Raw genomic sequence first — 14,315 nt, forward strand, 5'->3', positions numbered from 1 at the left:
AGCACGGGCGAGAGGGCAGCCTGACACACGCAACGGGTGCCCGGACCTCACCTGTGTGGCCTGCCCCTGCTGCTGGAGCTGCTGCAACTGCTGGGCGGTGAGGAAGCTAACCGGCTTGTTGCCGGCAATGAGCTTCGTGCCTGCTGGCATGGTGGTGAGGATGATGTTGCGGCCCAGCCCGCCGAGGCTGCGGAGGGGAAGCAGGAGTGAGGCACGGCCGGGCCAGCACGAGACCAGGTCTGGGGCCAGCGGAAAACCCCGGCACTCTGGGCTGAAATGGAAACCGGCTGCCGAGACCACCTTTCTTCCAGCTTCTACGCTTCCGGTGTCAGAGAAGAGAGCAAGGCCAAAGGCTCCCGGTGCTTCGGATGAAATGGCCCTGTATCTGCTCCGCGACCAGCAGGAGTAACGGACAGGGCCCCAGAAGGTGTGCACTCCTGACCAGAAACCCGGCCCCGCCGAGGCAGCTGCCCTGAGAGCAGCAGACTCATCTCCTCATGCCCTCCATCCCCATCTAAGTCACAGCCACGAGCCGCCCAGGCCCCCAGGAGGCCCTCACCTCTGAGCCATCACAGCCCAGAGCTCAGACATCGAGGCGAGCCCTTCCCTAACGCCCATGCTGGGGACGGCCCCCAGCTGTGTCACCGCCCACCCCCCCATCCAGCTCCTCCTGTGCCCTCCCTTGCTTTTCCCTAGAGCACGTCACCGGCCACAGAGTCCTTTAACTCACTATTCCTCTCCCCACCCGCTCTACAGTATAAGCCTGCAGGCAGCACCAACTCCTGTCCGTTTCAATCACTGCTGCATCCACAGCACCTAAAACAACGCGGGGTGCTCGAGACTCACTGCTGAGCACAACGGAGGGGCCCGGGAAACCAGCCGCCTTCCCCTCCGTGTCTAGGCGTACCCCCCGCCGCCCGCCCAGCCCTCTACAGCACTTACTTGGCTCCAAGGTTGCCTTTGATGATGGGGGCTGTGACCACACCCTTGCCCTTCATGGGCTGGCTAATGACAGAGAGCGGAACTGTGATCCGCGTAGGCAGCTTCCCCTAGAGAGACAAAGCAACTGGGTTCACGGAATGGAAGGAGAGAAGGACGGCCACGCGGCGTCACCCAGCGCCACCCAGCTGCCGTGAGCCTCCTCTCTCCTGCCTCAGGAAGCAGAGCAGCCGCACGCACCTGCCGCCATCGGGGCAAGACATGTGCCTGAACCACCAAGGACAGCGTGTGTCCACTTAGCCGCAGTATGAGCCTGAGCTCCCAGAGGGGAGGGGCTTACTCATCCACGTACCCCCAACACTGGGGACAGAGCCAGGTGGAGGGACTGAGAGGGACAGAGGCACTCGGGAGTGACTACGGCAGGTGCGTAACCGCTGCTCCCCGCGGGCAGGCGCACTGCTGGGGAGCACACACACTCGAGTGCTCTGCTTCTCCCAGCGGTAAGAGAGCTTAGTCAGGGGGCACTAGTAACAAACTCAACCACGTGGAAAGTCCAACCCACAGCTCGTAAGAAGGCCCAGAGGAACACAAAAGGAGCTGGAAAGACCTGGTACCTTTGGGATTTCATGATGGCTGGGGTTCGGTCACTACACTAGCCTGGTTTTTAGGTTGCCTGGTTTTTAACCCTTGGTTGATGATAAAATTTATATACAGTAGGATCCTGTGTACATACGCAACTTTAAAAAATGACTCAAGAGCGGCAGCTAACAAGATGCAAAGAAAAGGAATCCACGTTTCCCACGGGCAAGCTGGTTCTAAAGAAGCCAGGCATTCGGGAGGAAAACTGTATACCAGGGCGCTACACTGATCTCCACAGCTGAGCTCAACTGTAGCCCCTTAGAAAGCACGGAAAGATGTCAGTGGGCAAGATAACAGAGCCAGATGGGGCCTCCAAGGGAAACTACTACGGTTGTGCTGTCGTCCTAAGAATCCCTAGTGTTCAGAGCAAGAGCGCTTCAGACCAGCCGCCCACCGACTCGTGTCCCTCCGTGAACTAGCCTACCAGCTGCCTAGACAGACAGACAGGCAGCACCACTCAGTACTTCCTGCCCCAACACATGCTCTCCGGTTACAGCGACCCTGACTGATGATAACAGGGTAGATACCGCTGGATGCACCTTTCTGTTTCAGAAGGACTCAAGAGAAACAAAAGTGGATCAAGTAAGCACCGTCTCCTTGCTTTCTTTTTTAAACTTCTCTGATATGAGAACCTAAACAAACATTTCCTTTAAAGCAACACTGCACTTCAGGGTTGGCTGGTTGGCTTTACTACCGTGTAGGTCCCTCCTTCCTCCCACTAATCCTCTGGATTTTATCCAAATTAGTGAGGTTGTGCTGTATTGCCTGCTTAGAAAAGTAAACTGTATTTTATACTGTCCAGATGCCCCCACCATACAGAACAGTGCCCCTTATCTAGAGGTTAATGAATAAACACATGCACCCAGAAACACACCTGTTGATATGGAAATTTGGGTCATGATAAAGGTAGTACCTCGAGTTAGTGGGGATGAGATATACTAGTCACTGATGTTGGAATAATTTGAAAATATGAGATCTATACCACATGCCATTCACAAAAATATATTCCAAATGGATTTCTCAATTACACTTTTTTTAAACTTTAAAAATATTTTATGAAAATGAGGGCTGGGCTTCCCTGGTGGCGCAGTGGTTGAGAATCTGCCTGCCAATGGAGGGGACGCGGGTTCGAGCCCCGGTCTGGGAAGATCCCACATGCCGTGGAGCAACTAGGCCCGTGAGCCATAATTACTGAGCCTGCGCGTCTGGAGCCTGTGCTCCGCAATGGGAGAGGCTGCGATAGTGAGAGGCCTGCGCACCGCGATGAAGAGTGGCCCCCACTTGCTACAACTGGAGGAAGCCCTCGCACAGAAACAAAGACCCAACACAGCCAAATATAAATAAATAAATAAATTAAAAAAAAAAAAAAAAATGAGGGCTGACATCTTCATAACCCTGGAGTAAGAAAGGCAAAAGACACGAAACCTAGGAGCCGTAAAAGAAAATGCTGATGGATCTACTCAGATAAAATACCTGTAGAGCAAAAGGCTTCACATCCAAGGTTAAAAATTGACAGACTGGAAGAAAATATTTTCTACACATACAAGAACTAATATGCAGAAGACACAAAGGCTGGTGCCAGCTCACACAATACGAAAACGCCGAACACCCCAGAAGAAAACTGGTGCAGATCTATTCACCCCTGGAGAGCCCACGCCCACCTCTGGATGAGTGGCTGCCCATCCTCACTAAAGAGCCAGGAAACAGAAAAAGAACTCTCTTTTTACCAGTAAGATAGGGACATAAAGTTTAAAAAAACAGGATATCCAGCACGAGGTTAGGGTACGAGGGAAACAGGAAACTAGCTGATGGAGTGTAGGCTGGTGTGGCCTTTCTGCTAATACAACTGGAGTATCAGAACTTTCACTGTGTACCTCCCCGACCCATGCCAGGAAACTCTGCACTGTAGCAATGGTTTTTAACAAGATACTAAGTATCGTAGGATCTGGAATGAGGTCCAAGACACATTTTTAAATATTTAAATAAAGTAAATCACAGATTGAGGTCTCTCATAGGGATTTTAAAACCACGTAAATATATACGAAAATGCTCAGAAAAATAACTAGGAGGATAAATGCCAAAACACGACGAGTGATGAGCCTCACTAAAGGAGAATCAGGTAGTAAGAGGAACTTCATACTTACTCCGTGTACCTCTGCACTGTTTTACTTTTTTTTTTTTTTTTTGTAACATCTTTATTGGAGTAGAGTTGCTTTACAACGTTGTTAGTTTCTGCTGTATAACAAAGTGAATCAGCTATATGCATACGTATATCCCCTGCACTGTTTTACTTTTATGAGAACGCATGCCCGTGCTACACTGTCGTAAATTTGTCTCAGAATTAAACAGCAAAGTATTTTAGCAAATAAGCCTGCTTGGGTCAAAGGAGGAGACAGACAGGGCTTCTAGTCTGCACTCCCAACAAGAGAAGCTTCCCAAGCGGAAGGGCTGGTCTCCACCACCAATGTTACTCACAGCCTGGGACGTGGAAACAACCGTGGTGCTGACGGGGACCTGCCGCACGGCAGGGGCTCCTGTCCCGATGCTGATGGGGGTGCTGGCAGCCCCAGAAGCCACGGCCACAGTCTTGGACACAGCAGCATTCACACTGGGCAAGGACACCGCAGACGTATGGACAGTTCCAGACCCACTGGCCACGGAGGGCCCTTGCTTGGCGTGGGCTGCGACCGTGATGGTCGGGCCTGCTTTGGGGGGCATCACCCCCAGGCCCTGCACGATGCGGATGGTGGCGGCTGGTTTGGCTTCAGACGAGGCCACTGTGTTCTTCCCCTTCTGGTCAGCCACACTCACGCCAAGCGCCGGCATCAAGCGAAAAGCTGAACTCGAGGCTTCTGTTGGCTTGAGGTCAGGAGTCACTTTGACCACGGTGGTCCCTGGTGGAGTGGATGAGGGGGCACTGGCTGGACTGGCCTTGGCAGGGCTGTCAGCTGCGTGGACTGGGTTGGAAGTGACGTGTAAGGTAGCGGAGATGCCTTTGCCCGTGGGGCCGCTGCCCGTCCCAAAGAGGTCCTGGGTCAGTTTGACTGTGGTGACCTGGGACTTGGCCAAAGTGGCCATCATGTCTGGAGTGATCCGCAGAACAGTCTGGCCTTTGGCGTCTGTGGTGATGGAGGAGGGCGGAAGCCGCAGCACGTCCTTGCCCTGGATACGGAAGTTGGTGGCTGTGAGGGGGATGCTGCTGCCCGTCTGGGGCTTCACGCCAAGCTGCCCGGTGATTGCCACCTGCAGGGGAAGAACCGCACTGACAAAGGCGTTCGCGAGGCTGAGCTGGTTCCGGAGCGTGACTGCGGGAACCTCCACTGCGGGAAATGTGGGTCTCGCGTATTTTTCTAACTTTCTATTTTGAAAAACGGAAGACATTCGTCGAAGCAGAAAACAGTCTAACAAATCCACGTACCCTTCACGCAATTTCAAAAGTTAACACTTGGCCAATTTTATCTCTCGTTCCCCACTCTTCAGGGAGCCGGGGTGGGGGGAGGGAGGAGTGGGAATATTTTAAAGTAAACCAATAAATGTCATTTTGCTGATCAACACATTCGTCCCTGGGTATCCAGGGCTGCTCAAGTCCCTGACATAACATGGCACAGGACAGTCAGCCCTCCGTCCCTGCGGGTTCAAACCCAAACTTCGGTCAGTGGTTGGTTGAAGCCGTGGAGGCAGAACCCGAGGAAAGCGAGGGCCGACTGGACTTCTACACGTGTCTCTAACCGAGAAGAGGACTTCTAAACGTAAAGTAATCCCCTGTCGTCACCTCACAGCCACCTGTAAATATCATAACACACGCTCGCATCTCCCCTCCAGTCTCAGAAACGCCTCACCGTGGGGCCGACCTCCACTTTGAGGCAGCAGCAGGGCCCGGCACTAAAGGGCTTGAGCCCCGGGGCCAGACTTCCCGGGTTCACACACCAGCTGCGACCTACGGCCAATGTCCACGTGCAACAGGCGCGACCCTTCTAGGCGGGGACTCGGTGTCTCACGAGCCGTCCCCCCTCTACTGGACCACTCCTGCCGTCAGTCGAGTTCACTCACTATCTGTGTCCACGGAGGGGTCACTTCTCAGGCCTCGTCTCACTGCCCTTCACACGCCTGGTGCTGCTACGGACTTCGGAGCACACTTTCCTCTCAGCCTGTCTCGGTCTCCACACCACAGTGTGTCCTTCTGTCTCAGTGAATGACCGCACCGCCCCACCCGGTCACTCAAGCCAACAGCCACGGGGTCATTCCTGACCCCGTCCTCAAACCACCAGGAAACCACACTGCTCTACTGCCAGGCCCTCGCTCGAAGCCCAGCCCACCGCCCACCTGCACGGCTGCAACTCCCTCCCACCTGGCTTCCCTGCTTCCACCCTTGGCCCCTAAAGTCCATTCCACGCACAAGCAGTGGAATGGACTTTAGATTTCTTTAAACGTAAACTAGGTCAAGTCATCCTGGCTCACAATCTTCCGACGGCTCCCATCACATTTAAATTAAAAGCAAAGTCTGACGTGACTTAACCACTGGCAACCTCGCCTTCTAACACCTGCGCACTTGCTCACAAGCCTCCAAGAGCGTTCCTGTAGTTCCTCAAACGTTCCCAACTCGAGGCCTTTTCACGTGCCGTTCCCATGCCTGGGATGCTTGACCCCAGACAAGCACGGTTCCCCACACTCTCCAGCCTTGCTCACCGCTCTCACAAGCCTTCTCCCCAGAGACGTCTTCTCTATGACACTAGGAGCCTCAGGAAGGCAGGGACCTGGTCTGGGTGACGCACAGACTCAGCCCCAACACTCTGCACAGTGGCCGGCACACAAAAAGCACCCAACAAACATCTGATGAAAAAAATAACGTTACTTCTTCATTAGTGGTCCCATTTCTTCAACAGGAAAACAGAGATAACAGAAGTGCCTGCCCTGTGGTGTTATGAGAATGACATTCAAGTTATTTTCCAGGGTTTTAGCTAGGTAAATTCATGAAGAGTCTACTCCAAACCAAGAAACTCAGCAACTAAATGCTGAATTACATGGAAAGAAACAGGAAAAACAAAAAACAAAAAAAAAAACCACCTCTCTGGCATCTACCAAGCTTGCACTGCCCTTGCTGGAAACTCACACTTGAAATACCTAGGAACTAAGGATCAAAGGTCACAGGTCACTAAGATCTCCAACTATCCTTTGATTCTGGACAAAGGAGTCAGACCCACCCGGACAGCCATGCACCTACCTGCTTGATAATGTTCTGTCCTGTGACGTTCTGAATGACAGCAGCCGCGGGGGTGCTCGGAGCAGAGCCCCCAGGAGAACTGGTGGCCGGCTTGCTCGCAGGGTTGGCTGCGGCAGGGAGACTTGTCACCGTGAGCCCCGCCGGCCCCGGTCGCTGTACGGTGGCCGCCGCGGTCTGAGCTTTGACTGGAACGGTGGCCATTACTGTCTAGTTCAGGGCAGGAGGCCAAGAGCTTAATTAGACACTAAGCTGCAGACCAGCACGTGGAGTGGTCTCCACCCGTCACCACCCAGGACGCATTCCTGTAAGAGGGCTTCTAATCTATCAATGCCGAGGGCGCACTACCCTCTAAAGTGAACAGCGCGGACGGAGTTCTCACCCTTAGGTAGAACATCTTAACTTTCATGAGGAATACTTTCTCATTTAACATCTCATTTCACCCTTACACACTGAGGGCAAGCGTTATACCCCTTTCACAGCAGAGGGACCTGAGGCAGGAGACCCTTGTCTAAAGCACAGCAGTTAGTGGTCTGGCTAAGCCTAAAGGCACGAGGGAAGGAGCCTGAGACCTAGAATCACAGGGCTGGATTTACATCCCACCTCTATCTACCAGGGTCCTGATGTCACAATCCTGCGTAAATCGCTAAACTTCCCAAAGTTCTGGTTCCCGACACGTATTCAATAAAACACAACTTATAACTTGCTTACCAGGCTGTGACCATTAAATGAGCTGTTGTGATAAACACCGTCGTCAGCAGCAGTAACCTGGGTCCTGGGTCCTGACCCAGACTGCCTGGCAGACTCATCACCCCGGCCCCTGGGCCCCATCCCTCCTTACCTGGGGCCCGCCTTTGGTCTGCACGGCTGTGGCCGGCACGCGAATCTGCGGTCCTGCTGTCATCTGCGTCAGCGTCGGTGCCGGCCCCGCTGACTGAGTCACAGCAGGAAGGCTGGGCTGGGCCACCACCCGCACTTGGGGGAGTCCAGCCGAGCCGGAGTGGCTCACGACACGGGCAGCAGCCTGAGAGCTCGGTGGAGTCTGGCTGGACGCCGGGGAGAGCATGGTTCCCAGCTGCGGCATCGTTGGCGAAGACACGAGAAGAACACTGTAAGGAACACGCGGGGAAACAAAACAGACAACTTCGGACACAGACTCAAAAGAACCCTGGAGGGAGAAAGCTGGAGAGGAAATCGAAGCGCTCACCCCGAAGTGGATTTCACCGGTTCCGAAACAGTCGTGGGGCCACTTTTGTTCACCGACGGCACAGGCTGGGGGGAGATGGGCGTGGCGGGCAGAGCAGGAGTGGTGGGGGTCACAGGCGTGACCGGGGTGGGGGGCATGCTGGAGTCGCTGAGGCTCAGCTGGCTCTGCTCGGAAGGGCCAGCGCCGAGGACCTTCACCGAACCCTCCTTGCTGCTAGACTTCTGCACGGGGACGGGGAGCGCACGGACGCGTGTGTGAGCAAGGCCCGCGGGGACGCCACAGCCCCTCTGCCGCCATCCCGCGAGGTCACTTACCACCTTGGATGGGGGCTTGGGTTTTTGCTGAAGGGCTTTCCTGGCTTTCGCTGCAGCTGCTTGGGCCTGGTGGATCCGCTCTGTGGACAAGAGTGGGAAGCTTCAGCAACAGCTTAGCCTCAGCACAGTACGGAGGGTGGTCTCACCAAGAGCCAGGGCGCTAACCCGCCTCTACAGCTCTGTCCTGCCCGCATGCCAATGAGAAGAAGAGTGGAGCTGGGGCAGGAGGGCAGAGGCAGCCCTCAGCTGGCTGGGCACACACACCAAACTCTTCCTCGCTCCGGTCCCGATGCAGGTAGATCCACAACTTCCGTCCGATGTCGTACTTCACACACGGGTCCTTCTCGTAATGCAGCCGATCCAGGGCACCACTCACCACTGTATTTACCTGAGGCCCAGGACAAAGAGGAGGAAGGACCGTGCAGGCTCAGACTCGGGGAAAATCCCTGGGTGAGAGGCACAGCCAACACACAGATCCTACCTCCCGATGGCTAACCCCATCACCCGGCAAAACAAGAAACTACGAGTCCTGAGAGATGGAGGCGCTGTGCCCTGAAGATGGTGAGCTGAGAGGAGAGCCTCGCCAACGGCAAGATCGAGGGGCAGCACCGCTCACCTTTCTCAAGATGGCCTCCTTTCCTCTCCATCAGTTTTTTTTGGCTGTGCCGCACGGCTTGCAGGATCTCAGGTCCCCGATCAGGGACTGAACCTGGACCCTCAGCAGTGAAAGCGCCGAGTCCTAACCACTGGACCACTAGGGAATTCCCCATCAGTTTGTTTTTTTTATTTTACGTTATTCTATCTTGTATCTCCTTGTAAGCTCCCTTAAATCCATCCTGGAACAAAACACGAGCAGCCCTTCCCCTCCTACCTGAGTGCTGGTGACGTCTGGAGCCAGGAACTGGGAGTCCTTGAGCAGCTCGCAGATCTCCGCCCGCGTGCCCTCCCCGTTTGGCAGCCGGGCCGCCGCGTCGCGAACTGACACCAGAAACAGCAAAGTCCGAGCATCAGCGGGGCTCCTCGGGGGAGCTGTCCCCCAACTGCTGACCAGCAGCAGGTGGGCATGGCCCTCTGCGGGCAGCTTCTTCCACACCCTTCACACTTTCAGCCAAGGCTGAAGACCCAGGACCCCTGAGAGTTCAGTGCGTCCAGGAACTCAGGCAGAAAAAGTTACAACTTTAACTGAAATTCAGCATTTCCTTCCATTGTGAACCAAGGTTGGCATAACCTTTGTTGGCATATGTTGCCAACCATACGATGGCAGTGCCGTGACGCTGTAATGGAAATCAGACGTTTTCTTATCACAGCACAGCTGCTGCGGACAACCCAAAATATCATTTCCACTCATCACTAGCTGGGAACTAGAGGAGTTATAAGACCTGCCACTAGATCTTGTCATTTGATATCGTAACAAAAACATACATTTCGGGCTTCCCTGGTGGCGCAGCGGTTGAGAGTCCGCCTGCCGATGCAGGGGACACGGGTTCATGCCCCGGTCCGGGAGGATCCCACGTGCCGCGGAGCGGCTGGGCCCGTGAGCCATGGCCTCAGCTGAGCCTGCACTCCTCAACGGGAGAGGCCGCAGCTGTGAGAGGCCCGTGTACCGCAAAAAAAAAAATACCAAAAACAAAAAAAACCATACATTTCTGCACCAAAAATCTGTTTTAATATTCTGATAACAATTTCAATATGACTGGTTTCTTTTGTAACTCTGTGCATCTTATTTTAGGCATTTAAAAACTTAATTCTGAGAAGGGGTCCAGAATTTACCAGACTGCCAGCAATCTATGGCACAAAACAGGTTAAAAACCTCACCTCTGAAGGAATCCTAGTCTGGAGGAAGCAAATTCCAACACCTAAGCTAACTGTTTAGTGGCCTGTGAACAGTTCCTGAAGAAATGTAAACATGAGCCCAGACCCCAGGGAGGAAACACAGATTCTGTGTAGATCTCTGGGGCAGAATCCCTCCTTCCATGTCCCAAACTGCAAAGCTTCCTGAAGCTATGCTAACCCTCCAGCCTTTGCAATGGGGGCGGGGGCGACAGCAGACGGAGGCACACACCCAGGGACAGGATGGTGACGTAGGCTGGCCGGTCGGAGCGCAGCAGGGAGTGTTCCCGCGCCTTGTTGAGAGACGTCTCCTTGTCGAACACGCCCTTCACGGGCCCCACCACAGACTCGAAGCCATGCATGCGGAAGGTGAATGCCTTGTGGGGCTGGCTGTACCGGTAACGCTCCTGCCAAGAGAAGGGACGAGGCTCCTGAGTCAGTCACGGGGGCTCTCTCTAGCCACCCTGTACAGGAAGGGGTTGGCCCGGAGAAATTAAAGCAAACAGCAAACAGGCTATTCCACTAGGAACACTGAGCCGACCACAGTGGGAAAAGGATGGTTCCCAAAAGCCAGTCACTAGCAAACGGATCAAGAGGTAAATGTTTTGTATCTAGAAGAAAAACCATCAGACAATTTTTCATTCCCTTCCTCACACCATCTCTGCCCCCCAAAAGCAATCCCAACCTATGGAATAGCAAGGTTAAGGGTGTGAGTTGCTTCCAAGAATTTGGACTCAAGGACAGTCAGGCTCAGAGCTTCTCACCTCATGGCCTCACAGATACAGAGATTTACACTGGGTTCCAGCTTTTTCTTACCTGCTCCTGAAAAACTCGCTTCTCCTCTCCCGTGCTGGGCCGCACCACATAGTCAGTTCTTCTGGAATACAAAGACCTTTGGGTCCATCACCCCGAACCACTGGGTCCATCGCCCCCTCTCCAGCACCCAGAACCACATCCTTTGCAACACGAGTGCTCTATTTGTTCATTAGTGCTCTTATCTTGCAAAGATCAGAAGTCCACTTTCCAGATCCTGCCAAGTAGCTCCTGTTGGTATTTCCAAAATTACTTGATTCTTAGAAATCCAGAAAGGTACTGGGTAGGTGGGAAAGAAACTGACGTCATGTTTTACCTACTGTTTTCAGTACTGTCGCTAAGTAAGCCTAATCTAAAGGCAACAAAGGATTCAGCTTTAGAGGAACAAAGGACTTCAAATTTGTACGATGACAAGGGTGGTTTTTCTGCTTCCTAGGCAAAAGTACCAAGAAAGTGAGATCAGGGAATTCCCTGGCAGTTCAGTGGTTAGGACTCCGCATTTTCAATGCCTGGGCCCGGGTTCGATCCCTGGTTGGGGAACAAGCTCCCACAAGCCATGCAGTGCAGCCAAAAGAAAAAAAAAAAGAAAAAGAAAAAGAAAAAGAAAAAAAGAAATTGAGTTCTATTATGTAAGGCAATGGTTCTGCAACTTTCAGGTTGGTCCTGAGCACTTTCAGGAATCTAACTAAAGAGCTATACAACAGCATCAAAGCAATAAAACACTTAGAATACATTTAACCAAGGAGGTGGAAATCTCTACACTAAAAACTACAAGACTTTGATTAAAGAAATTGAAGAAGACACAAATAAAAAGATACTCTATGTTCAAGGATTGGAAGAATACTGTTAAAATGCCCATATCACCCAAAGTTATCTACAGATTAATGAAATCTCTATGAAAATTCCAATGACATTTTTCACAGAAATAGAAGAAAACGATTCTAAAATTTGTATGGACCCACAAAAGACCCCAAACAGCCAAAGCAATCCTGAGAAAGAACAAAGCTGGAAACATCACACCTGTTGATTTCAAACTATGTTACAAAGTTACAGTAATCAAAACAGTATGGTACTCTCATAAAAACAGACACATAAACCAGTGAGACAGAACTGAGAGCCAAGAAATAAACCACTGCATATATGGTCAACTAATACTTGGCAAATGGAGCCAAGAATACTCAGTGGGGAAAGAACAGTCTCTTCAATAAACAATGCTGGGAAAACTGGACAACCACAAGCAAAAGAATGAAACTGGACCCCTACCTTAAACCATTCACAAAAATTAACTTGAAATGGATTACACTTCAACGTAACACCTGAAACTAAACCTCCTAGAAGAAAATATCGGGAAGAAGCTCCTGCACAATGATCTTGGCAATGATTTTTTGGAGAAGACACCAAAAGCACAAGCAACAAAAGCAAAAATAAACAAGTAAGAATACTTCAAAGAAAATCTTCTGTACAGGAGCCTTCCCTGGTGGCACAGTGGTTAAGAATTCACCTGCCAATGCAGGGGACGCGGATTCAAGCCCTGGTCCGGGAAGATCCCACATGTCTCGGGGCAGCTAAGCCCGTGTGCCACAACTACTGAGCCTGCGCTCTAGAGCCCGCAAGCCACAACACTGAGCCCATGTGCCACAACTACTGAAGCCCGCGTGCCTAGAGCCCATGCTCTGCAACAAAAGAAGCCACCACAATGAGAAGCCTGCGCACCGCAACAAAGAGCAGCCCCCGCTTGCCGCAACTTGAGAAAGCCCGTGCACAGCAATGAAGACCCAATGCAGCCAAAAGTAAAATAAATTTATTTTTTTAAAAAAAGCTTCTATGAAAAGAAAACCATCAACAAAATGAAAAGGCAACCTACAGAATGGCAGAAAATATTTGCAAATCATACATGTGTAAGAGGTTAATATCCAAAATAGTTAAGGAACTCCTACAACTCAAAAGCAAACTACCCAAATAATCCAATTAAAAGACGGGCAAAGGACCTGAACAGACCTTTTTCTAAAGATACACGAATGACCAACAGGTACACGAAAAGGTGCTCAACATCACTAACCATCGAGGAAATACAAATCAAAACCACAATGAAATATCATTTCACATCTGTTAGAGTACCTATTACCAGAAAGATAAGAAATAACAAGTGTTGGCGAGGATGCAGAGAAAAGGAAACCCTTGTGCACTATGGTGGGGATGCAAACTGGTGCAGCCGTTAGGGAAAGCAGTATGGACGCTCCTCAGAAAACTGAAAACAGAACTACCACATGACCCAGCAATCTTACCTCTGGGAATATTTCCAAAGGAAATGAAACCACTATCTCAAAGAGATATCTGTACCCCCATGTTCACTACATTATTTACAATAGCCAAGACATGGAAACAACTGTGATAATTAAGTGTCCACCAATGGATGAATGGATAAAGAAAATGTGTGTACACACACACACACAGCAGAATGTTATTCAGTCATTAAAAAAAGTAGGAAATTCTGCCATTTGCAACAACATGGAAGGATCGAGAGGGTATTATGCTTAGTGAAATAAGTCAGTGAAAGACAAACACTATATGAGCTCACTTATGGGTGGAACCTAAAAGAAGCATAACTCACAGAAACAGAGCCTAGAATGGTAGTTACCAGGGGATGGGGGAAATGGGGAGATACTGGTTAAAGTCATAGAAAGTTCTATGGATCTAACAAATAGCATGGTGACTACAGTCAACAATACTGCATCATATACTTGGATGTTGCTAAGAAAGATCTTAAATGTTCTCACTACAAAAAAAGAACTGGTAATTATGTAAGGTGACAGATGGGTTAACTACCCTTACTGTGGTAATCACTTCACTACATATATATGTACATATATGTATGTGTTTATATATATATATAAATAAAATCAATACACCGTACACCTTAAACTTACACAATGCTTTATCAATTGTATCTCCACGAAGCTGGGGAGAAAAGGGACCACGATAGACTGGCAAGAGTCACATGAGATGATACAAAGGCTCAGGACAAGGTCGAGACCTAAATCCCAGCCTGGGTCCTGTCACTTACCCTCACACCTCCGTTTCTTTGCAGCTAAAATGAGGAAGATGGGCTGGATAACCCATTCTCCAGTGGGAACTGAAGGGGGGACCGGGGAAAAGCATGCACCTACAGGTGGACCCCACCTCCTCAGAGACTCATGGGGAAACACTTCTACTGCTGGGAGCGTGCTGCCCCTTAGCGAGGCTGAGGCAGACAAGGACCAGTGGATCCCGGCATCTCAAGCCCACTCTGGCTCTAACATACAAGGGTGTGTCAGCACAACCAGGGCAGTACTTAGATGACGCTTTCTTGGGGCAC

General features: G+C 51.2%; 1 protein-coding gene across 8 annotated transcripts in view; it reads right to left on the bottom strand.

Moving 5' to 3' along the window:
• The window catches only part of NFRKB (nuclear factor related to kappaB binding protein), a 35,793-nt gene that overhangs the window by 1,103 nt on the left and 20,375 nt on the right, over positions 1-14,315 (bottom strand). For 3 of the 8 annotated variants that reach the window (XM_067039322.1, XM_067039323.1, XM_059069749.2), the window contains 11 exons: positions 10,964-11,021; positions 10,380-10,554; positions 9,189-9,295; positions 8,582-8,705; positions 8,318-8,397; positions 8,004-8,224; positions 7,638-7,905; positions 6,800-7,006; positions 4,054-4,821; positions 943-1,049; positions 52-187 (listed from right to left, as the gene is read on the bottom strand). In XM_067039322.1, coding sequence (XP_066895423.1) covers positions 52-187; positions 943-1,049; positions 4,054-4,821; positions 6,800-7,006; positions 7,638-7,905; positions 8,004-8,224; positions 8,318-8,397; positions 8,582-8,705; positions 9,189-9,295; positions 10,380-10,554; positions 10,964-11,021 — 2,251 coding nt within the window. Of the gene's footprint in view, positions 1-51; positions 272-942; positions 1,050-4,053; positions 4,822-6,799; positions 7,007-7,637; positions 7,906-8,003; positions 8,225-8,317; positions 8,398-8,581; positions 8,706-9,188; positions 9,296-10,379; positions 10,555-10,963; positions 11,025-14,315 lie in introns of all 8 variants that reach the window. The other 5 variants (XM_067039320.1, XM_067039321.1, XM_059069748.2 and 2 more) reach the window with 3 other exon arrangements.

This window comes from Kogia breviceps, chromosome 7 (genome assembly GCF_026419965.1).
Source record: "Kogia breviceps isolate mKogBre1 chromosome 7, mKogBre1 haplotype 1, whole genome shotgun sequence".
In the NCBI taxonomy this organism is placed as follows: domain Eukaryota; kingdom Metazoa; phylum Chordata; class Mammalia; order Artiodactyla; family Physeteridae; genus Kogia; species Kogia breviceps.